This window comes from Maylandia zebra, linkage group LG13 (assembly GCF_041146795.1).
Source record: "Maylandia zebra isolate NMK-2024a linkage group LG13, Mzebra_GT3a, whole genome shotgun sequence".
Classification (NCBI taxonomy): Eukaryota; Metazoa; Chordata; class Actinopteri; order Cichliformes; family Cichlidae; genus Maylandia; species Maylandia zebra.
Window position 1 is genome coordinate 13,247,098 of NC_135179.1, and position 25,095 is coordinate 13,272,192.

At 39.5% G+C, this 25,095-nt stretch overlaps 1 protein-coding gene and 1 long non-coding RNA gene across 2 annotated transcripts; both read left to right on the forward strand.

The window, feature by feature from the left end:
* The first annotated feature begins 42 nt into the window (after window positions 1–42).
* On the forward strand, window positions 43–18,161 carry actn2b (actinin, alpha 2b). The gene is made up of 21 exons (XM_004551472.2): window positions 43–370; window positions 4,142–4,256; window positions 4,369–4,488; window positions 4,613–4,699; window positions 5,175–5,262; window positions 5,555–5,633; window positions 8,084–8,165; window positions 8,454–8,539; window positions 8,708–8,800; window positions 9,082–9,312; window positions 9,406–9,553; window positions 9,783–9,933; window positions 12,069–12,177; window positions 12,910–13,050; window positions 13,332–13,514; window positions 13,749–13,883; window positions 14,250–14,429; window positions 14,552–14,698; window positions 15,940–16,005; window positions 16,131–16,289; window positions 16,471–18,161. Exons 1-21 carry the CDS (start codon window positions 245–247, stop codon window positions 16,627–16,629), a joined length of 2,685 nt encoding a protein of 894 aa, XP_004551529.1. The 5' UTR covers window positions 43–244; the 3' UTR covers window positions 16,630–18,161.
* A 459-nt stretch (window positions 18,162–18,620) lies between these two features.
* LOC101464786 (uncharacterized) lies at window positions 18,621–19,703 on the forward strand. The gene is made up of 3 exons (XR_002721300.2): window positions 18,621–18,683; window positions 18,765–18,820; window positions 18,936–19,703. It is a non-coding gene; the product is annotated as an uncharacterized LOC101464786 (long non-coding RNA).
* Window positions 19,704–25,095: the final 5,392 nt, after the last annotated feature.

Consider the following 25,095-nt stretch of genomic DNA (forward strand, 5'->3'; position numbering starts at 1 on the left):
GGGGTGAAGGCATCACGTGACCGATCTAATGATACCGTCTGTTGTTCATCTGTGGCAACCAGGGCCAGACGTCTGTCAGGTCGGGAGGACAAGGGCAAGCGTGAGAGAGTGAGACAAACGAAGGAGCAGCTCTGTGAAAAGAGGAACTTTTTTTTTCTGTGCTCGGCAGTTAGACCTAAATCTATAGTCTGAAGGAAAACATTTGAGTTTCGACGTAAAGAAAAAGAAAGAAAATATCGGCAAAATGATGACCCAGGTGGAGACCACGGTGCACTATGATAACGGCTACGAGGATGAGTATATGATCCAGGAGGAAGAGTGGGACAGGGACATGTTACTAGACCCTGCCTGGGAACAACAACAGAGGAAAGTACGTAAAAAATCGTCTGTTTCTGAAAAAAGTCTAAAACTATCGAGCGTTAGCTAATATTATTTTAGAGAGAAATTAAACAGCTTGGTCTTTTCTTACTCAGAATTGTGTAACTTTAGATGTTATGGTAATTTTTTAATATTTCTATGTAAAAATATATATTTTACATATGTACACAGTAGTACAGTTCATAACTTTGGGCTAACAGTAAAAAAAAAAGTCTTGAGAGACGTTAAGCACGCCGAGTCGGGGAGATAAACTTCCGGTTAACCTTGTCAAAATAAAATCAGTTCAGCGGGTTCATCGCGACAAGTCACGCTGCTGAAGTATTTTGATCTCTTTACTGGACATTTTGTTCTTGGATGTTGGGATAGGGTAGCTGTTATTCGTATCACTGATAGACATTACCCAAAATATAGTTCAGTGAGGTCGGGAGAAAGTTATAGAGGTACACAAGTTATACAACCACAACTACACAGCTTGAATTTTGCCTTAAGAAGTCAGTGGCCGTTGGGGTTACTTCACCCACCTCTGGTAAACGTAACGTTTAGTTTTATTTTTAAAGGTGGCATTGGTTAACCTCCGGTGTGGTCCTCGCTAAGTGCCGCAGACCTGACGCAGATAGGGTCCAGTGCGTGAGGCGTGAGGGACGGATGCGGTGGTGGGTACCAGCTAACAATAGCTGTACCTTCCAGCGGCTCTCCAGACTGCTGCCTCTCCACTGATACGCGAGGAATGCGAGCTGTCAACAGATGCTTCTAACACATGATGACGCTCTTGGGATTAGAATGGACGCTCCATCTAATTTTAACCTCGGGACCAAAAGGCATTAGTAGGGTTAATCCAGTGTCCTTGGTGCGGAATTCTTTTGTTTATAGAAACCACGTAGAAAAATTGTACCAGCACCAACTCGACTCGATATAGCCTCGGCCCCCAACACCGTCAGTTGGTTTTAGGGCTTTAAAAATTGGCTGGGACCTTATACTGCAGCTCTTTGCACAACTGGAGTCCATCAGCTCCTCCATGCCCTTCGTAACCTCCTGTGGCCTGCGCAGGGATGATAAAACTGTATTTTTGGCAACACCAGGCAGCAACACCACAGTCCATATACACAGCTATTTTTTCCACTCTTTATCTAATTTTGAGTTGATAAGTGGTCATTGGAGGGTGGTTTGAGTTTTTTCTGTTCCTTTGTGCCCCAGTTTGACGCTCAATATTAGCACCCACACTGTGCTGCAGCTTCTATTTGTTGAAAATGGAACAAAATTGCTCTATTACTGATATCTATTGTCATTTTTTCCAAAATATTATCTCCTATACCATGGTGCAATTAGCTTATTTTAATTCTAGTTGTGGTTGCTATATATTATTGCTTATATGGAGCCCTTTTTAAATCTATTGCCTAATTCATATGAGTTCATCAAGGAGATTGATGACAGAGCAGAGTAGGCACAGCCAGGGTGCTCGGTTTCATTGAGCGAAAGTGATGAAATGTGACTGATACATAGTGAATATCCTTCATCTAAGTTAAACCAAGTGAAAATAGTCATCCATGATCCGCTGATGTGGCTAGGTCTTTCCAAAATGTTAAGCATCCAGTTCGCTTTTATTTTCCATCCTCCAGGTCTCAGCCTGCCAGCCTCTGACCTAGTGAGCCCCCAAAGGCATCCGTCACTTCAGTGACAGGGTCGGTCCTCACTGGATGTGATTCATAAATATTTTTAGCTTTAATCGTCACCGGGCAGTAGAGGGCGGGGATGCTTGGAAAGTAGGGTTCTGCGACTAGTGGCAGAGCCAGATTTGGAGGACCAGCAGACAAAGTTTTTTTTTACAAGGAAGGCAGCGGCTCATTGTCACACACACACACCCGAGGGACTCACTCAGTGTGGAATGGGGATGGCCTTTACTCTAATGCCTGTAATATTCTGATTTTGCTCCGGCACCTGCGGGGCGAGAAGCTGAGTGGCTGGCTGGGCATGCATATGCAGTCCTCCTGGGTACAAGGTTGTCCGTGGATCAGTGCTGGAAAATCCTAAAATATTTTCCCCATGTCACTCTAGAGTATTTATTTATTCACATATAAATCTAGAAAGTATGCAAGTAAAGTCACAAAAATGTAAAATTAGCTCATTTAAAATGTTCTTCTGTGCTTCTTTTTAGATAGACATCAGCTGTGATCTTTTCCTCTCATGGGCTAAAATCACAATTTTTCTTAAAAGGAAATGAAACTCAAAGGAAAAAGTGCAAAAGTCAACCCAGTTTATCTTTTCACTGAAAACTATTTATTTTTAATAAAATCAGTAAATGCTTTCATTCTCTACTCCTGTTAATGGAGATGAAAGGTAAAATTGAAACATGTTATCAGGAAGTGTAGCATACGCAAATATCACACTACAGCTCGTTGTTTATGTACAATTTTTATCATGTAGTTGATTAGTTCAATGATTCATACATCTAAACATAGAAACTAGGGATGGGCAAAAGTGTAAATATTTAGTACAATTTTGTCTACCAATAATTATTGGGGAAGAAAAAACAAGATGAAACTGTTATTGTGGCGCATCATTTTGCAATACTGCTCCCACATTGCCTTTCAAAACATGCTTGTCCTTCATTTCTGCCCCTCCATAAAAGCCTGAACTCATTCTCTGCCAGACTGTGGCAGATATATTTCAATTTGCATTTATTTCTTTATTTAGAGTGCTGAATTGTAATTAAAGTTCAAGGAAATTCAGTCACTTAAAAGACAATTGTTTTTTAAAGTTTAATTTTCCAAGGTCTACGAATAACCGAGTTTAAATGATCATGATATCAGTACTGACCAACATAAATAATGATTTTTTTTCTTTTGCCATAGTTGGGCAGCCCAAATTGAAACTTGATTTCTATCTAATGATAGTGAGCTGTTGAAATGTTTATATTTTCTGTGTGGCAGAGGGTAATATTTACAACATCCAGATCCATTACTCATCCTTGTGGCATATCTTTCAAATTATTCTAAATGAGAATTTTTAATGTGCCCATCATTCATTCACTCCTGGCTTGTCTCCACACTTCATCGGCAATGCCTGTGCTCTGGAAGAACGGCACACGTGTACTGTGATAGAGCTATCTCCATGCAGCTGTAACATATCAACGTGTCATATTCGAAGTGGCAAAATAGTGACAGAAAGTGACGTGAGGGGAAAACTTGTCCCTCGTCCACGTGACATTTTCACTCATGTTGACGTTCTTCTTCCCCGTCTTTTATCATGAGGCACGGCAGAGCAGTCTAAATTTATCACCTTATATCAGCTGGAATGTGCTCTGTGGTCGGCTCCCAGCTTTCATCCTTACAGTGCTCAGCGTCCATGAACTCTGCTGCTAGCTATTGATAGAGGCTTTATAAAAATAGGCGAAAGACAATGAGCCTGTCTTAACTTGATTTACAGTATTTGAGTACCAAACATGGAGTACATTTGTTCTGATAGGTGTTAGCTATGGAACCATTGTAGGAAATGTTGAAACTTAACACTAATGTTTAACTAATGGACAATCGACTTGGTTATAGTCCTAAGTGAAGATCCCAGTTTGTTTAGGTTTACTGTAAAGAGGAATAGCTTGTAGTTTAATCCACTAAAAAAGTGATATAAATTTTTAGAAGTGAGTATAACTGCCAGTTAAACAAAAATGCCCCCAAAAGTGAAGAAAACTTAACTGACTGCTGTAAATTTCTTTTCGTTTTTGAGTCAAATCCAATTTTTATTGAGCTGGGAATCCTTTTTCTGTTAGACCTTCACAGCTTGGTGTAACTCCCACCTGAGGAAAGCTGGTGTTCAAATTGAAAACATTGAGGAGGACTTCAGGAATGGACTCAAACTCATGCTGCTGCTGGAAGTTATCTCAGGTTGGAGCACTAAAGAGAGTTTTCATTTTCTTGCCTTTTTTTAGTGTTTCAGTCAGCTTTCTTTCTGTGTCTTATTAGCTGAGGTTATATGCACACCATATTGTGTTTGCAGGAGAGAGGCTACCCAAGCCAGATAGAGGGAAGATGCGGTTTCATAAGATCGCAAATGTTAACAAAGCTTTGGACTTCATCACAAGTAAAGGAGTCAAACTGGTTTCAATAGGAGCCGAAGGTACCTGTGCACGTCCTGTGTATGAATATAATGTAACCATTTAGGGATGCAAGAGTTGGAACCAGGAATTTTTACCTTGTGAAATAATCTGCTGGAGACTAAATATAACACTTTTTTGTTTCAGAGATTGTGGATGGGAATGTAAAGATGACTCTTGGAATGATTTGGACTATAATCCTCCGCTTTGCCATTCAGGACATATCTGTGGAAGGTGAGGTTAGCACACACAGTCCAGGAACATATAGGTGCTTCAAGCTACGTGACAACATACCAAGACCTTTCCTGTAAAATGGGCATTTTCGCATCTGACTGTGCAAATAAGCACAATTAATCCACACATATAGATAGACACAACAGACTGGATTACTTTATTAAATAAAAACCAGCATCCTTCCTGCTTGTTTTTGGCCAGTTTATAAATAAAAGTGCATTTTATGTTCGAGTAAATTAAACATCACTTAAAAAATGCTAAAAATTCCATCATAATTCTGTTGACTTTACTTTGGTGGGTAATAATATATATATTTGCACAAAAAACCCTGCAAACGAAATGAAAACATTGTTATGGAGTTCACTTGTCACAAAAACAAGTTGTATGATATATCAGTGCACAGAATGCTTGTGTAGTATGTGCCAAATGAGAAAGCTGACCACACGTTTAAATGGCAAATACATGTTCTCCTCAGAAACATCTGCCAAGGAAGGGCTTCTACTGTGGTGTCAAAGAAAGACTGCCCCCTACAGGAATGTTAATGTCCAAAACTTCCATGTCAGGTGAGTATGACACACTGTATTGTGACCACTGAATTTAGATCTTGTAAACCAGGTGTCTATAATCTATTATAACATAATGTAGTGGTTGTTAGGTCAATAGGTTCATCTAATAGCATGATATCAATACTAAGTTCTTCTGTAGATGACTTTAGTAATACAAAATATAAAAAGGAGGATAGAGGGTAGCATCAGGGAAATGTTACCACCGCTTTAATGGTGAATATCGGAGCTGGACTCGAGAAATTTCATCTTTATGACCTGACATGTTTATTCTCTGTATTGACTGGTGAAGCTGGAAGGATGGCCTGGCCTTCTGCGCCCTGATTCACAGACACAGACCCGACCTCCTCGACTACTCTAAGCTCAACAAGGTGTTGTGTGGTTTCGCTTGCTGTGTTTCAAGCTTGCACAATAACACTTTGATTTCCACAAACATAAGAAGCACAGTTTTGTCCGCTTTGTGGAAAAGAAGTCTTTATCTACTACTAGAAGATTACACAATTGATCTCTTTACTCTGCTAATAACTCGCTTGCAGTGGTCATCTGTTTGACAAACTAATTTGTGTTTTAACGATCCTGGGGTGTTGTGTTGTGTCTCTTTTGGATATTCTTAGAAATATGTGGCATTTCAAAGGACAAGATCTACATGTTAGTGATTTAATGTGATGTAAGGTGTTTGTAGGAAGTCCGCTGTGTTGTGTTATTAATGTGTTATTTGGCTAATGGTTATAATCCGGCTTTAATTTATGAATGTGTTTCTCTCTATTGTGAGTGCACTCATTTAGTATCGCCTCATGCTTCATTATGCTTAAGCAAATCAGTTTACCTAGCACACAATTTCATCATAATTAGCATGAAAACTGCAACTTTTATTTCAATTTTATTGCTGTGTTTTTGTGCAACCCGCTGCGCCCATTACCAGATTAGATTTAAAAGGCTCCCTTGTTAACAAGGGGTTACCACATGGTGGAAATATATGGCCTCTACACTCTGAAGAGTCTTGACTTTTCTCTGCATTTGAAACCTACTTAATGACTAGAGTATCAGTGTGAAGCATTTTAGGTCAAAAATGTATGTCTCAGTTAAATGTTCTGGTTTAGCAGATGTCCAGGATTCAGGTGAGGGCCTCGGTGAGCTGCTTATTTGCTGCGTGTTTGCAGAGGGCTAGAGAGCACAGCTCACAGCCCTCCCTTGTTCGCCAAGTAGCGATAATACACAAGTAAACTTTTCTCTCCTGGAAGAAGGTGCTGTGTTAGCCAGATGGAAAGGGCAAGGCTGCTATAGGACTATTTGAGGTGTCATGCTTTAACTGCCAGGTGTGAGTTCATAAAAAGATGTTTTTCTTCCCTTTTTAAGCCTTAAAAAAATCACAGCCAGCATAGCTGACCTCACATCAGAACATTTAGTTTGCTCGGGCCATATGTTCCCTGTTACTGTAAATATATAGCAGGGGAACCACCTTGGAAGGATATGAAGAGTGACTTTTCATTCATTTTGTGATCAGAGGCACTCACTTTTCTACACACAGCTGACTGGCCTGACTTGGAGTCAACCCTGAATAGTCACAGAAACATGAGCTTAGTCCCTGCAGAGCGCAGGCTTAGCTTTACCTCTGCCATTGTCCATGCTGTCACGTCGTATTCCCCATTTAGAGGCCACCGGTGCACATAAAAGTCAGGAAGACATCTATACGCATTACACTCATAACATCACAGTGATACTTATTAATCGCCGCAAGGACGGTGATACTTTTATTAGAAAATAATGAAAGTATATACAATGATTCAAATGGACAATGTAAACAAACCATGCTGGCTAGTAATATACTTCAGTACACTATTTCTTGCTACAGCCTTTTATTCACACTTTTTGTGTCTTTGAGATCCATGTTCACACACTCAGTCACACCTGAACTTCAGTTCTGCTCATGCTGCTTGGAGACAGTTGCATTGTGCATCAGGCAACCTTTGAATCTGGCTCCAGGTGAGCGAGTTTGTTAAGCCTGTTGAGACAGCTCTTGTCAGGGACACATACACAGACACACACACAGAAGGCTCGAGGTATTCTTATTTCCATTCCTCTATGCCATCAGTTTACCACCCAATCCATCTATCTATCTTTCTTGTACCGGATATGTGAGCAGCTGCCCCTGTCATGTTGTGCACCACCCCTACCCTCTACCTTTGAGGAACAGCGGTACAGTGATAGGGACAGCAGCATGATAGTATGATTCCTTTACCCCTTTGCACTCTTAGTGACAGCCCCATCAGCAGCAGAGGGGTTCACTGTCAGCTTTTGGCTCAAGGCACAACTCCTGTCCTGTCAAACACTTGTATTTTCCTGTCACAGTAACTAGTATGAAAAAGGAGGAATGCATTTCTTTAAAACAATTCCATTAAAAAATAAGAAGAGGTATAGAGAGTAATAAACATCTGCTGGTTATAGATTATTAAATGCTTCCCCTTTCATCATCTCTTATGCAACAGACTAAAACAGCAATTCCTTAATCAAACAAAGAAAAAAAATCAATCATATTCATAATAAAGGGCAGATGGAGATAAATAAATGGTATTTATTTGAGACATAACTGACCTTTCCTGTGAATGTGATCTAATCAACAAATAAAGAATTAAACTGGTATTAAAGTTCTTTGGAAACTAAGAGATGTAATTTCTAAGGTTTTGCAAGGATCTAGTTGAGGGCTAGTAAATGTGCATGTAGATTATATGACCATCACATGTTTTGTGCCTTGATTGCATGGATTTCAGTGGTGTTGTAAGTGTGGCACTGGTGTACAGTGATGTTCTGTGTTCTTATTTAGGATGATCCTCTGGGGAACTTGAACCTGGCTTTTGACATAGCAGAAAAACACCTGGACATTCCAAAAATGCTGGATGCAGAGGGTAATATTTTATGTAGTGGAAAAATATGAGTTTTTTGTGTCCTGTTTATGGTAATGGGTGCTAACAATGTATATCTATTGTTTTGGATGAATCTCCTTCACAGGGGTCCAAATATCAACCACATAGATTTCTGTCACATATAATTATCTTCATATCTAACTGCATTTTTGTTATGTCTGAACGGAAGTGAAAACCATAAAAAATATCTCCTTCTATTATCCAATGTAGCTGTAGTTTCCTTTAAATTCTTTCTGCCACCTTGACTTTTCATCCCTCTTCATGCCACAGATATCATCAACACCCCCAAGCCCGATGAGAGAGCCATCATGACCTATGTGTCCTGCTTTTACCATGCTTTTGCTGGAGCTGAGCAGGTAGTTTTGTCTGTCTTTTTTTCAATAGCACCATGTTATTCTGAGAATATCAAAAAAATAAAAAATATATATATACTCAGTTTGATTTAGACACAGCACACTGATTAAAAATCCTTGCCATCTTAGTTCTCTGATCTAATTACATTATTATTGTCCCCGTGCTCTCAGGCGGAGACTGCTGCCAACAGGATCTGTAAGGTGCTTGGAGTAAACCAAGAGAATGAGAAACTGATGGAAGAATATGAGAGACTGGCCAGTGAGGTAAAGTTTAAATATAATGATGGCACTTTGTGTCATGAAAGATTTTTCAAAGTGATGTGCTTTTTGGATAACAGTGATTAAGGTACAGTATTAGTACATTTTTGTTTGTCCTCTGTTTATTATGGGCTGTTCAAATTAAAAGTTCAAAAACAAAATTTTCTCTCTCTACTCAAATATCTCACTGATGTTACAAACTGAGATCCATCTGCTGGAAAAATCAATTATTTATCACCACTCTCTTGCCACTCCACTTATTCCCATGTTGTCCTTGTGTTTTCCAGCTGCTGGAGTGGATCCGCCGCACCACTCCCTGGCTGGAGAATCGGACCCCAGAGAAGACCATGGCAGAGATGCAACGGAAGCTGGAGGACTTCAGGGACTACAGACGCCAGCACAAGCCCCCGAAAGTGCAGGAGAAGTGCCAGCTGGAAATTAACTTCAACACCCTTCAGACCAAGTTGCGCATCAGCAACCGGCCTGCCTTTATGCCCTCTGAGGGGAAGATGGTATCTGTAAGTCACAACTTCATATTCATTCATTCATGATTGAGTCTTGCGATCAGTTCTGTTGTGGTTCAGACACTAAAGATTGCATTGTGTTGACAGGATATAGCCAGTGCATGGCAGGGTCTGGAGCAGGCAGAGAAAGGGTACGAGGAATGGCTTCTTACAGAGATCCGTAGGCTTGAGAGGGTGGACCACCTTGCAGAAAAGTTTCGCCAAAAAGCAACTAATCATGAGAACTGGGCCAGCGGTCAGTTGTAGTTTGTGTATTTACCTTTTTGATTGCTGTTGATGTGTCTATAGGTCCACGTGTTTATCTTGGCCAAGCACTTTATATAGAGTGCATTTTACTGTTTAGATTTCCTCATAATGAAATGTTATTGAAGGTTAATTTCTGCATCTGTAATGACCAGATAAGGACTGTTTTTAGTAGAACCTTATTATTATCTCAATATTCCTTTTTCATATGTGACATTCAGGTAAAGAGCTGTTCCTTTCCCAGAAGGACTACGAAACAGCCACACTGACAGAAATCAGAGCACTGCTTCGAAAACACGAGGCCTTTGAGAGTGACTTGGCAGCCCACCAGGACAGAGTGGAGCAGATTGCTGCCATTGCACAGGAACTAAAGTATGCACTCCCAACAGCAGATGTATGCAGTCACGTATCACCGAAATCCAGGACAGGAGAAATAATAGTAAAGTCAATGAAATTAATCTTGTTTTTTCTTTCATGCACACTTCATGCACAAATGCACATGCATTGTTTTTTGGCTTTAGACCCAGTACAACCCACCGGTGATTACTGGGTTAAATTATGGGTGACAAGCAATAGAGGTCACTGCTGTCCTCTCACACAGAAAATAAGCTATGGTTCATGCATCTCAAATGCATGTGAATTAACTGTTAACCACTTAAGAACCACTAGATGCCAAGGCAGAGGTTAGGTAGCTATTAGAGGTATTCTTAGTTAAGATTTTAAGTACTCAGAAATGAGAAAGGTGTGGCTCATGGGACTTCTGAGATTTTTTTCAATCAGTGCACAATGATAGATGTGAATACAGAGCGTTTGTTGTTTTATATTTGAAAACACTGAGGAAAAAAGAGAAGGAATCAGTTATTGAGGGATAGCTCAGTAGGTAGAGTGTTTGCACCATGATCCCCCCCAATCAGGGATTCAAATCCACCGAACGGCTACACTGAGATACCCTTTGGTAGGTGCCCGGTGCTTCACTGAGTGAATGGGTTAAATGCAGAGGACTAAGCAATTTCCTATGGGATTAATAAAGTATACATTATTATTATTGACCAAAATGCTGGTTTTCTGTTAAAAGTAAGACTAAAACTTCACTGAGATCATAATGCGCTGGGATGCAGTCATATTTTCAAAGTTATTATGTGAACACATACCTTAAATATTATTTCCTCCTAGGCTGGAAAGAGACTGATCCTGTTAAGGATGTGGTCTCTAACACAGAGGTGCATGCTGTCCTTCTCTTTGGCTCACTCTCTCCTCCACCTACTGACACAAATGATACGGCTGTCTCATTTTTGCATAATCCAGCGAGTTCAGAAGTAAATTCTATACCTGAAGCTAATTCTGTGTAATGATTTACTGGAACCTACTCAGTCTCTGGAGCAACTCAACCTAGCCCAGTTATATGCTTTCCTTCACCTCTATTTCATGCAGGTGATGAAGGAAATTTTGAACACAGTAAGGGTGGGAAACCTGTGAGCTTGATTTTGCACTACATCTCTCTTTTGAACCTTTTACCAACCTGGTGAGTTGAGTTGCTATGCAGCTATCTATGACCATCTAGGTGAAGACAGAGAAACAAAGACCAAGGCTTTCTGCCAGTGCCTCCATATGTATATCCACATGCCAACCATTATGCCTCAGCTGGGGAAGCTTCACAATACCATGAGACACCATTTGGCGCAAAGCCGCACTACCTCTTTGTGATTCGTCAGCTTCTTCATTACACAGTGCCACATTTACATGCTGAACACGAGGCTAGCAGAGTTCATCAGAATAATGTCTGCCGTGAGAGATACCATCTCCCAGCCATCTTCAGCCACCCCCACTGGGACACAGGTTACCAGTGGACCTCCACTGCACACAAGACTCTACCAAAGACAAAAAGCATTTTTAATTTTTGTTTTTTTCAAATAGCTTGAAGCGGTCTGGGGTTAAGGCAACTCTTATTCCTGTAGTTTACCGTATGGTGTATTTTGACCTTTTCCATTGAATGACATCTCAATAAAATGCTACATGAACCCTGTTCACTGTTTTCCTTTGAGGTCACTTATACTTTCACCTAAAAGTGCAGCTTCAGATGCTCATCCAGGGAAAGCAGTGACAGAGTCTCAACACTGTGATGATTTTGGTGGTGCATTTTCTGTAAATGAGTGCCTAAACCTGAATACTAATTCAAGCAGTTTTAAACGCTCTGAAGTTCAAAGCCAAGAGCCCTTTTTTCTTCCAAGACTGAGCTGAATATGTTCTGTTTTTTCATGTGTTAAACTTTAATTTAAAGTCATCTTGCAGTCCTCATTATTATTTATTATAGCTATTTGCTCTCAAATTTTCTTTTCTTTGTTGTTTTACCTCAACTTAATACAGTTTTCTCATGCAGTAGGATTTACATATCTCTATATCATACTATATATTCTGTATACCACAACTCTAACCAGTGCTGGTGGGTGGATGGGGCTCTGTTTTCCAGAAGTAAAAATGGCACAACAGGTTTATTTTTCTTTTCCTAGTGAGTTGGACTACCATGATGTTGCTGCTGTTAACCAGCGCTGCCAAAGCATCTGTGACTTATGGGACAAGCTGGGAACGCTGACTCAGAAGAGGAGAGAGGCACTGGAGGTAAGAACAAAATTTCACTTGTGAGTGTATGACTGAAGGGGATTTATGGCAAAGGCTTTAGGTATTAATCCATTATAGCTGTAGAGATCTTAAAAGTTCTCAAGTTCTTTGTATATATTAAGTCCCCACAAGAGTGTGCTAATGTTCTACGCATTGAACTACCATCAAACGCCAGCTCAATTAAAATTTTAGTCAAAGCATTTTAGATGTCTGTCACTGATGTGAGTGTTGAAGAGACAAGTGATTGAAGGGGACAGATAACTGGATCCCCTCTAAAATCCCTGCCCCGCATAGAAAGGTAAAATAGAAGGGTAGAGGGGATAAAAGAGATATGGATGTAGATGTCATATCCAGAAAGCAACTGGCTAAAAGCCCACTAGCCACTTCCTCTGAGCCATACTGGCCATTCCAGACCCACAAATGTGTGAGGGCCTGGGAAAAGGGCCAAGGATTAAGTCTGAATGACAGGAACAGGGGGCTGTTTATCTCCATCTTCTACTTCCAACTATCTCCCATTGAGGGGAGGGACTCTGTCAGGAACAACCAAGCCAGACTTGGGAGCTGGGGTTAACAAGTCAAAGAAAGTTATGCACACTGCCATCATTCTCAAAACAGGTGAGAGGGTGTTTAAGTCATGCTAAAGCGTAACGCTGAGCTGTGATTAGATATTGTGACAATTTTAGGATTTCAACATTTATAAAACATGTCTGTTATGTTTTGTAATCCTCTCAGCGCACAGAGAAACTGCTGGAAACCATTGATCAGTTGTTCCTAGAATTTGCTAAGAGGTCTGCTCCTTTCAACAATTGGATGGAAGGAGCGATGGAGGATCTGCAGGACATGTTTATAGTGCATACTATTGAAGAGGTTCAGGTAAGTTTACTATATTCTGAGGAGAGCAGCCTTTGGCATTAAGTGCTTATAATGTGATCACAGTGTAATTTTACAGTTTTTCATATAAGCCCATTTAATGGATTCCTCGTGATTGGGTTTCATAATATATAATGTTGTGTTGAAAAAACAAAAATGCTATATAGTGCGCAATGTTTCTATTTGTCACACCCTAAAAAAAACAGCACATAATGTTATCTCTTGGGACAAAATTGACATTTCCATAAAATTTCAACACTTTCCTCTCCTGCTTCCCCTTCCAGAGTCTAATCGCAGCTCATGAGCAGTTCAAAGCTACTCTTCCCGAGGCAGATTCAGAGAGACAGGCCATCTTGGGAATCCACAATGAGGTGCAGAAAATTTCACAGAGCTATGGGATCAAGGCCAGCTTTATCAACTCTTACAGCACTATCACAACTGAAGAGCTTCTCAACAAGTGGGAAAAGGTAGCTACAGTTTTCAAACTGATTTATAGACTCAGAGAGTATATTAAAGGGTAGTCATAGAGATAGTGGACATAAGAGAACACTATCATTGTTTACTAATACTGATATTTTATGACAGAGGAGTCAGCAATCGCTTAGTAAGTTTGCAATCCAAATCACTATCTCTTAATAAAAATGTAATTTATACAACCAGCAATAATGTATCTGTTCTGTGTATCTGTGCATGTTTTCTAGGTGAAAAAGCTGGTTCCTCAGAGAGATAGTGCCCTCCAGGAGGAGATGGCACGCCAGCATGCCAACGAAAGGCTGAGACGGCAGTTTGCTGCCCAGGCTAATTTGATTGGGCCCTGGATACAGACCAGGATGGAGGTTCAGTATACAGGCTTAATAAGCAAATTCTACATTAATCAAATAAAGTCTGAAATGGAAGAGGATTATTTTCTAATTCATTGTACTTAGACAAGTAGAATAGCAGTTTCATTCCTGATGATGATGATATCTGAATAATACAAAGTAAATTTACTCAGGATATATTTATACACACATGTATATACTCACCTCATAGTTCTTATACAGAGTAAAATTACTGTCAGTCACATGTAATTGGCTCTTTGCAGATTCAGTAAGCAAACCCTCTTCATGACCAGTTTTGATCATAAGATGGGGCTCTTAGAGCCCCATCTTATGATCAAACGAGCTTACGAGCTAACCTCGTGGCATGTACCGTCCTAACAGGAAATAGGGCGCTGCTCCCTGGAGATAGGAGGCACCTTGGAGGACCAGATGACCCAGCTGAAGCAAATCGAGCATGTCATAGTTGCTTATAAACCCAATATTGACAAGTTAGAGGGAGACCACCAGCTAATCCAGGAGTCACTTGTGTTTGATAACAAACACACCAACTACACCATGGAGGTACTGGAAATTGAGTTTTATAGCTACATATACATAGAAAAATACATTGATTCTTAAAGTAGGTTTGTCAACATAAACTTGGATTTCCAGAGTCTTTTAACATTTCTGGTCTGTCAACACAGCACATCCGTGTTGGGTGGGAGCTGCTCCTCACAACCATCGCCCGAACTATCAATGAGATTGAGACCCAGATCCTGACCCGGGATGCTAAGGGCATCAGTCAGCAGCAGATGAATGAGTTCAGATCGTCTTTCAACCACTTTGACAGGGTACAGCGTTTTGCCATTTCACTTCACTAGAGCCATTTTCTGCCTATTCCAGTGGCCGATGTAAAGCAATCTCAGTAGCTCAGAAGAAGAGCAGGGGGTAGCCCAGTTTTGAGAGATGTGTCTTGAGCTTATGAGCATCAAAACCCAGGTGTTAACTCTTATGTGGTATTTGTGACATCCATAAACTGTATAAAACACGGATGTAGCGACAGCAGCTTTACATGTTGGTCAGTGCAGTCTCTCTGTAAAGCTGGGTGTTTTTGGCACTGCCGTCTCAGTATTTTGTAACGTTATGTGGTGAGCGAGGATTGGATCTCTCTATGAAGCTGAGCAACACTGCATGCTCATTAGCTAATGACTTGTGATTGATGAACCAATGAGCATACCGTTTTATCTTCCTTCCTCACTCTAATGGGGACCATAATTTACAAATTATGTTTTAGTTATTTACTTGAAGCTAGCAGTTGTGCCCATAAAGTCTGGCTGTAAACCTGCATGAAAAAGAAAGCAGGTTTAAACTTCATTGGCTTTACTTTTCAGATCTAGAAGCTACATCCATGTTTTAAATACTGTCTCTGATACTTGCTAAATCCCATCCAGTTCAAAGTGCAATCTTCTGCACTCACCCCTATATTTAATATGAAGGTTGGTCAGGACTAAAGGTGAAGATTAAACATTTTTACTGGTATCTTGCTGTGAAAGTATTAAAATATCTAAGTATTTCTCTCTCTATATATATTTGGTTAAGATTATTTTTATATAGTAAAACTTCAATGATAGATGACTTACTCAAGCATGTCTCAAACGTATTCAAGTCACATCTGTACAGCCACATACTGGTTCCCCTCACCATGATGGAGTAACAGCTTGGATAATACACCCAACAAATTCCAATCTCATTACAAAACTGACAATGCTGCAGCTTTTTGTGATTGATAAGAATGCTTTGGATCTGTGTTTCCAACTTCCATGCGCCCAGTTTCAGTGTGAATGCACGTGCATGTGCCATATTAGCCTTTAAGCTTTTTTATCATGAAATCTTCAACTTTTATCAAAAAAAGCCAAAAGATGAGGAAACTGAAATATACAGCTGTTTTCCTCTTTGTAACTTATTTTATAGCAGAGCAGCCTGTCTCATAAAATTCATGTTGAGGGTATATTGAATGCTTATGACGTTTGGTATTCAGTCTTTTCTGTATTTCTCTGACAACACTTTCTGAAATTTGGTGTCTGGTTTGTAGAAGAAGAATGGAGCAATGGAAACAGATGACTTCAGAGCCTGCCTCATCTCCATGGGATATGACTTGGTAAGGCGCTTCACTGTTATTTGGATGCAGCTGTGTTATTAGTAAATTCTGCAATTGTTTGATTTTCACACATACAGTCACACATACATGCAGTCATTATGGGTCTTCATTCACGCCTATTTCAGGGAGAGGTGGAGTTTGCTCGCATAATGATGCTGGTAGACTCCAATGCTACGGGAATCGTTTCCTTCCAGTCTTTCATCGACTTTATGACCAGAGAGACTGCTGATACAGACACTGCCGAGCAGGTTGTGGCATCCTTCCGGATCCTCGCTGCTGATAAGGTGTGTATGGGGCTTACTGGCATATGGGCAGATATTTTTAGCATAAGCTATTCCTGTCATTATTTCCAGGGATTTGCCACGTCATACTGATTTACGATGTACTTTTTTGTAGATGAGAAACAAATTAAAACAGAAAATGGGAGTAAGAATCTGAAATGCAATTACCTTTCCACGTCCACAGCCTTATATACTTGTAGAGGAGCTCAGGAGAGAACTTCCCCCTGAACAAGCAGAGTATTGCATCATGAGGATGCCACCCTACGCTGGTCATGGAGCACCACCCGGGGCACTGGACTACACTGCCTTCTCCACTGCCCTCTATGGAGAGAGCGATCTTTAACCTGACCAGAAAACCTTTCATCCACCATCCATTAACCTCTCCTCTGCTTTCCCACCCTCCCTCCCTCCCCTCCATCTCATGGTGAAGTTAAGGAATCTATAATGCAAGTTGGATCAAATATACCAAATGGAATGAAAGTCTTTATTGATTAGTTTTCTGACACATTACTCATGCTGAGCATTGTTCTGTTTCTTTAGTACTCATCTTGTGCTGTCTGGCAGAAGATGCTTCCCAAAACATAGAAATAATGATGAAAAAATTGAAATTAGAAGCAATTCAATTTGATTTTTTTTTTGCTTGTGTGGTATGATGATTTGGTTCAGGATCGTGGAATTTAGGTAAAACTGGAAGATACAGGAAATAAAGGAGATTAGTTAGTCATACACCAAAAGGATCGTGGTGTTTCAGTAATTTTTCTGTAAAGAAAATAGTCATTTTTGGCAAGCAATGTTGTGTATTGTTTTATTTTTCCCCACAGTACACTTGTTTTGGGAATAAAATCTTCTGATAAGGCATTTTGACATGCTTCAAGTGAATTACAGTTTGCAAAAGCAATTTCAGACCTACTGCCATCCATCAATAAACAGTGTGTTCCCCAAAAGGCCAAAAATATGCAGTACCAACAGAAGACAAATCGAAAACCACACGAAGGCAAAAGTAAATGTTTGCTCAGTGCTTTGAAAGCTGAAAACACTGTAGACTAAATGTGCAGTATTCACTAATGGTAAGATCAAACATTTGTTGGGTAGTGACAAACTCTAATGCTTACATGTGTCTGGAAAAATGGACAGTAAATTTCAAGAACTGCACATATAATAAATATCAACTATAATACAACAGGTGGTGCCATCATGGAAAAAATGGCCTAACAATACTAGACTTTGTGGCTGTGGTGTTTATCGAAATCCTTTATTTGTCCAGAAGCTTCCCATTAATTTCAATTAGTAGTAGTTTTCCATGGTAAGCTGAAAAAACCCCAAAGGATCTCAATGTCATATTTATCTTTAAATTGCATTTGAGGAAATTACTGTAAAATGTGGGACAAGAATATTATACTCATGTTCCATACTGTTTGAACATGAAATTTTAAAATTGAGTGGTATTTAAAAATATGGTGATGACAGTGATTTGAGACTAATATAATAAAAAAATAGGCTGGTAAAGTTGTCTTTATTTGATGCTCTAAATAATTAAAAAAGCATCATCATTGAATACTCTACACAGACTGAGCTAAAACATGCCAGAACATACATCCAGTCCAGTCAATATGATTTCAGGTGCAAGCTTTTCCTTTCAAAAGAGAAATATTTCTGGTGTAACTTGTGAGCTCTGACTCTGACACCTCTGATCTCTATAGGTGATGTTCTTATTTTTGGCAGAGACATGGATTTGTTGTATTGATCTAAAACTTCAGGTAGTAAAAACACCTTAAAGAGAAAACAGCTGGCTCCAGTATGACTCTGTTCAGTAAGTTACACTTTGTGCTCCAAGATAATGGATTCATTAAATAAACTTTATAATGCAGCCATTTATTTCAAATGGTGAATGTGTTTCTTTTTATGCTTGTCACCAGATGGGGGGAAAGACCATAATCCACATGTAAACAAGTCCCTGCACAAGAATCTCAAACTGTAAATTTTAGTGGATGCGGATTAATTAGATATAGATATTCCTAAATTTGTATGGGTTGTGCTGCAAGCGAAGAAGTAGTACGTCAATTTGAAGTCAATATGAAGTCAATATGCAAATACATCCAATGGAGGGACTTGGTCTTTCATGACATTTACTCTTCCTCCTCAATTCCATTTTTCTTCTGCTACATGGTTAGCAGTTCATCCCTACCACTCGAGTATATATGCCATCTGAAAGGTTAATGGTATGGTTAATTGGCCTGCTATGATTTTCAGTCAGCAGTCAATGATGGGCAGCTGTGTGTTGTTACCTCCTCATTCTGGAATTGGCCAAGGAGGGTTTGCCATTTCATATTTAACCAGCACTCAGATGAGGCTATTTATGCAGCTGACAAGCAAAATGGGTTCTTGGGTTCTTGTAAGGTAGCGTGTGGGTAAATAATTATATGCACTTATTCACAAATGTTCATGTTTTAGTGCTTATGACCCTTCTCCCCCCTACAGTCAGTTACCATTCATTGCACTCTTGAGCTGGAACGTGCATGGCTTTCCTGCTAAAGGTAGGAATACACCTTAATGAGATTATAAATCTTATAGATGCTTATTTTAAAAAAAAATATATATATATATCACATGGTTCCTTGGTTTAAACTTACTGTAGATATTTTTCTCTAGATTGGGGCCTGCCTAATCCCAATGATGGTGGGTTCTATAACATAGAGGCACAGCCTCTCCTCCATTATGATTCCCTCCCAGGTGCCCCACCTGTTCCTGCTGATCCAAATGACCCTGCTGTGTCATTCATGCATGACCCAGTAAGGTTGGGAACCTCTAGAGTTCAAACCTTGCCACCCAACTTCAGGGCAACTCCAGGTGGGCTTGGTGAACCTTCTGGTTTTGGTCCTGTGGAAGACTCTACACCTACCTTGTTGTCTGGAACATCTCACCTGAGGCCTGATTTTGGCTTTTCTCCAGCTCAGCTTGAAACGGGTCAACTTGGTCATGATGAAGGGAATCTTGATTATAGTAACTCAGAAAGGGGAACCCATGGGCTGGGCTCTACAACTTCCTTCCAGTCTGGTGCGTTGAGTAAGTATGTAGCCACCTATGAGCATGGAAATTCAGAGAGGGAAACGGAAGATTATTTTCCACCAGTGTTACATGCCTATCCTTTTGCTTTACCTGGAACTGTTTCGCAATACTACCTCAGACCTGCACTACCTGTTGACTGGTTAGCACCTTTATGGTACGGTGTCCACTAAGATACATCTGCATTGCTCAAACCCAGGTTCCCAGTGGTCACAAGACTGTAAAAGTACTTTTGGTTCTTCAAATAATTGAAGCGTTCTAGGATCTCTGTAATTCAATTCCCAGTTTCTGTAAATTTTGGCATAGTCATGTTTGCCTGGCATGAAACAGAAGAAATAAAATACTGCATGAACACTTGACTGTGACAGTTTGAGATCAAAACACTGTATAGATATACTATTTATGCGTCTTTCTAAGAATATGTACTAATATGTATTACTTACTTTTTTTTCCCTTTCTGGGATTCTTGCTATTTTTGAGGTTCTGAATAATGAGTCATAAAACCCAAAATGCATATCTTAGTTTGCACTGACCAGTCAATACACAAACTCATGATGGAAAGCTCCCCTAGTAAATGAAGTAGCTAGCTCAGCTATTAGATATGCTCTTCAGTGCATGTCATCTACATAGCTACAGGTCTTAAACTCAAACAGCTGGAAGCAACACAACTTCAGCTCCTCTATTTATCAGATCAGGATTAGGCTATTCGATGAAGCCTAACTTGTATCTGCAGTACTTGAGCAGATAAATTGCCTTTAGGGGGCCACAAAGCTTCACCTTGTTTGGACAGATTTGGGTAGCAGGAGGAGTAGAGTAGTGTCACGTGCCAGAAACATGAAAGTTGGCAAGCGTTGTCTCAGTCTTTGTTGAAACTAGTACAGCTTACGGTTCTCATCTCTCAGCTGCCCTTTTATAGATTACCTATAGCACTAGCCTAGCTGATAAACTAGCTGCATGGACTCAGAGGATAGTATGAAGTGACAGATTTTATTGGCCTGAAAAAGAATAAGTAGCCACTGTTGTCTTGAGCCTTTTTCTGAAGAGGCAAAACTTTCCTTTTTAATTGAAAAAAACATTTTCTGATCTGATATTTTAATACTAACAGAAGCAGCTTTCAAGTAACATCTCTGAAAACATAAAAAAAAATAATGGTGGATATGAGTAAAGTTTTTGAAAGGTACAAGTTAATTGTGAATGACTTTAACTACTTCCAAGGTGAACTTATATAGTTATGTTACAGTAAATGTCAGAAAAGTAAAAGTAGCTCCACTTTTCAGTTTTGAAAAATGGCTTTTTTGGAGTTGAAGTTTGGTTCTTGTTTAATTCACTGAAGAAATAGGGGTAACTTAAATTATTGGTTAGTTGCTTTCAATTTCAGAACTCATTTTAGAAATTAAGGTTAGATATTTGTTTAGGACACTCTTTATCACAACTACTTTTATGATCCGTGATCAGCATAAGAACAGAGAAACTGGGTATAAAAGCAGCTCAGTCTGCTAAAACCTGCTTTGTAGGATATGCTTGAATCATACTTTTAACCACCATTCTGCCATATGAAGAGGTTTTGACAGTGGCACTGAAACGATGAGACTGCTCTTTGGCACAACTGAAAAAATTGTGCATTACTTTTTTTTTCCTTTTCAGTTGGACAAGCTCAGTGTTGCTGCTGCCAGAACATCTGTGACTATGCTGGGTTAAGTTAAATCCCCACAAGAGGGTGATAATGCTCCTTGCAGAATTATAATTGCATCCAAAAGCAATTTTAAAAAAAAGAGAAATGTTTGTGTGGTGATATTAAACATCTATCAGTGAAACAGCTCACTGAGGAGAAGAAAAAACTGGATCCACGCCCCACCTAGAAGGGTGGACAAGATAAATGAGAAATGTAGGTGTCCTGTCCATGAAGGGACTGGCTCAAAGCCCAAAAGTCTGTTCCTTTGATCCAAGCTAGCCATTATAGACCTGCAAATGTGAGAGGACCTGGGAAAAGGGCCAAGGATTAAGTCCAAAGGACAGGGACAGGAGGCTGCCTCTGACCACATCCCACTCAAACTTGGAGTTAGGGAGAAAATTCAATTTTATTTGTGTATGTACCTCCTAAACCCTAAGGCATTTATTATGGGTGGAAAGAAAGCTATTTAAACCTACCTGGCTATTGACCTTCTTTGGTCAATGGCCAGGTCCTGAAGCAAGAAGGTCCTGAGTTCAGTTCCACTACCAGGCCTGGTGTGTAGTACAGTGTTCCTGGTGTTCTGTGTGTAGTTGCATGTTCTCCCTGTGTTTGTGTGGGTTCTCTGCGGGTATTCTGGTTTCCTTCCACATTCCAAAGAAATTCAGTAAATGGGGATAGGTTAATTGGTAACTCTAAATTGCCTAAATGTGAGTGTGAATGGTTGTCGGTGACCTGTCCAGGGTGTACGCTGCCTCTTGCCCTAAGACAGCTGGGATAGGCTCCAACCCTCCCGTGAACCTAATAAGGATAAGCGGATGAGAATGGAATGGATGGACAGCCACATTATAGGTTTGTGAACATGAATGGCCTTTTTCAAGGTTATGCCAAGTATCTCAATCTGATTTAAGTCTGAACTCTGATGAGGTCACTCCAAAACTTTAATCTTTTTATTGATTTTTTTTTTTTTCATTCAGAGGTGTTTCATACCATTTTCCTGTTGAATAACCTAAGTGAGCTTGACCTTCAGGACATGAACTATAATTGTTTTTTTTAATAAAATGTTGTCGGTTTTATGCCAGATGTAGCAGGATTCAAACCTTCCAAAAATTTAAACTTTTGCCTCGTCAGTCCACAGAATATTTTTCCCAAGTCTGGGGGATCATGTTTTTTTTTTTGTTTGTTTGTTTGTTGAAATTTCAGTAATGTCTTTGTGTTCAGATTGGTCAGCAGTGGTTTTCTCCTTGTAATTCTCCCATGCATGTCATTTCTCCCCAGTGTCTTTCTTTTTTTCGAATCATGAACACTGACCTTAAGTGAAACTAAGGCCTGCAGTTCTGAACCAAAGAATGATGTTCTGGGTGATAAAAGTTCTAGTTTACATAATTAATTATAAAGCATATAGGTGGTACCCCATCATATATTTTACAGTTGTGTCCCAAGGGGCAACCTTTGGGGCTCAATATGAATCCAAAGCAGAAAGACCAAAACCTGCAGTACCTCTAAGGGCCACTTGAAACCTACTCTAGAGCTACGTCAGTCCATTTAGACTTCCACATTAAAGGGGACAAATGTGAAATATTATTCCACAGATGTGTTTACAGAGGGCATGCACAACAGAGTAAATTTAATAGAGAAGCTTCTATTTGAAGAAGGTAATGACTTGGCTTCTAGCTGGAGATGATGTGAGCTACAGAGGTCTTTCTCTACCAGAAGAGTTAATATAACTTCTCTCCTTCAACTTTTACAATCTCATTAGAAATAATGACTAAGTGTGTGTGTGTGTGTGTGTGTGTGTGTGTGTGTGTGTGTGTGTGTGTGTTTTCTAGATGAAAAAGCTGTTTCCTTAGAGATGGTGCCCTCCAGGAGGCGATGACACGGCAGCATGTCAATGAAAAACTGAGTGGCAGCATGTTGCTCTGGTTAATTTGATTGGGCCCTGGATACAGGCCAATATGGTGGTTCCATATGGTGTACAGACTTCAAAACCAATTTGATATCTAATCAAATCAAGACTAAAATGGAAGATAATGATTTTCAAATGCAATTCACATAGAGAGACAATGATGTTGACTTTTCCTGAAGACAACAGTTACACAATATCACATAAACTTTTGAAATATCAACATCATATATATTGTTTGTTTACTACATGTGTTTACTTTTGGTAAATGAGTTCATTGATAACTACTTGTGTGCGAAAATACAGTATTAGCAATAATTTGACAAAATGTACAGAAACTAACTGTACTGACATTTTGTACTTGGTAAACATTTAAAAAACATAAATGATAAAATACAAATTTTCAGGCAGTGTAGATAGAAGAAATTTGCAGTCTTTGTTGTTGATTAATTCAATAGGTGCGGTTTGTTCTTTGAGTTGGTGGATTCATTAAACTATTTATGGCTAAGTCAAGCATTTATTATCCAGTGGAGAAATTGTTATTTAAACAATGTCTTTCATGATCCATGATTCCATAATCCACATATATATGAAAGCTTACACAGGACTCCCTGACACTGCACCATTAAGACTGTACTGATTAAGGTTATTTTTAATGCAAGGTCCAAAAGTAAATATCTGTATGAGATTACAACTAATATTAGTGGTTCATATTTACAGAATGGTGCTTGATTATATGCAAACACAGAGATTGATACTGGTGAGTTTAGTTGAATGGGTTGTTTTAGCTGTGCAGATATTTCAAATACAGCCTTGCAAGCTGAGAAGTACTTCAGCAAGACCGGAGAGTAATAACAAAACAAATATAATAGCAAAATTGTTTTAGAAAAGTGATTCGGCAATGTCATCACTTCAAAAGTGTAAAATGAAATTGCTGACTGGAAAGAAATATATTAGTTACTCGTCTTTTGTTTTTGTGTTGTTGTTGTTTTTATCTTATTCTTTTTAGCACTTCCTCCTCACAGTGCTAAAAATATAGACTTTATTTCATGATATCAGTGCAGAGCTAGGCAGTGAATGTGAAAATTCAAAAGGTTTCTCTCTTTGACAAGCATGAATATAGTCAGCAAATGTCAGGGTGACCAACCTGCTACATTCTTTATTCAGTGTCTTCTGTGCAAGTTGAATTTTGGTGCAAAAGTGCTATAGAAGAAAGGTCAGCTGGGATGAATTAATGTGTTTGTGCATGATAGTCTTAACAAAAACTTTTGACTTTTTAATGTAACCTAGTGGGTCCTCTCAGGAAATGTGCCCCTACTGAAAATATCCAGAAATATTTATACTTGCATACAGTACCGTGGACAGGTCTAGAGCCACCCATCATTTATTGATATTTTGATAGGAAAACGGGAAATACGTGCAATAATATATTAGTTAGGACATGCCCAAAAACACTGTGCATCAGGCAAAAAATCAAAAGAAAGAAGGAAAAAGCCTTAGTGCAATTCTTAAAACCTAAACTTGTCATTGGCAATCAACTTATTGGGGCACAAATACAATTTTATGTCCATATACACTGTGTTTACTTTTTAGCATTTATCAATGAAAGAAATCAGAATAAATTATGTGTTGACAAAGCACCCAATTTCCAAAAAAACCCCCTCCAGAAAACATGGAAGACTATTAGCAAAACCACACAAGACCAAAGTAGTAGTAAAATAACTATACTATACTTACAGTAAAGTTTCCACCAAAGATGTAATAATAATAGTAATATTAATAGGGCAGCACTGTGGAGGGTGGTTAGCACTGCTGCTTCACAGGAATAAGATCTGCATGTGTTCCTGTCCGTGTCTGAGTGGGTTCCTTCCAGGTATTTGGCCTCCAACAGTCCAAAGACATGCAGTTATTTGGGTTAGGTTAACTTGTGATTCTAAATTGCCCATAGGAGTAAATGTACCTGTGAATGGTTGTCTGTTTCTCTATGTTAGCCCTGCAACAGGCAGGCAGCCTGTCCAGGGTGTACCCTGCCTCTTGCCCTATGGTAGCTGGACTAGCCTCCAGCCGCCCACTCACGATCCTGAATTGGATAAGTAGAAGAGTACGACTCCAATATTCTTCTCCAATACCACTGGACTGGAGTACTGCTAATACTGCAATGTTTATTGCCATTA

What these genes read in the sequence shown, in the direction of transcription:
- actn2b (XM_004551472.2), top strand. Translation starts at nt 245, where the DNA reads ATGATGACCCAGGTGGAGACCACGGTGCACTATGATAACGGCTACGAG. An exon ending in AAAAATGCTGGATGCAGAGG is followed by an intron (nt 8,166 to 8,453) that starts GTAATATTTTAT and finishes TTCATGCCACAG; the next exon opens with ATATCATCAACACCCCCAAG. An exon ending in CTTTTGCTGGAGCTGAGCAG is followed by an intron (nt 8,540 to 8,707) that starts GTAGTTTTGTCT and finishes CCGTGCTCTCAG; the next exon opens with GCGGAGACTGCTGCCAACAG.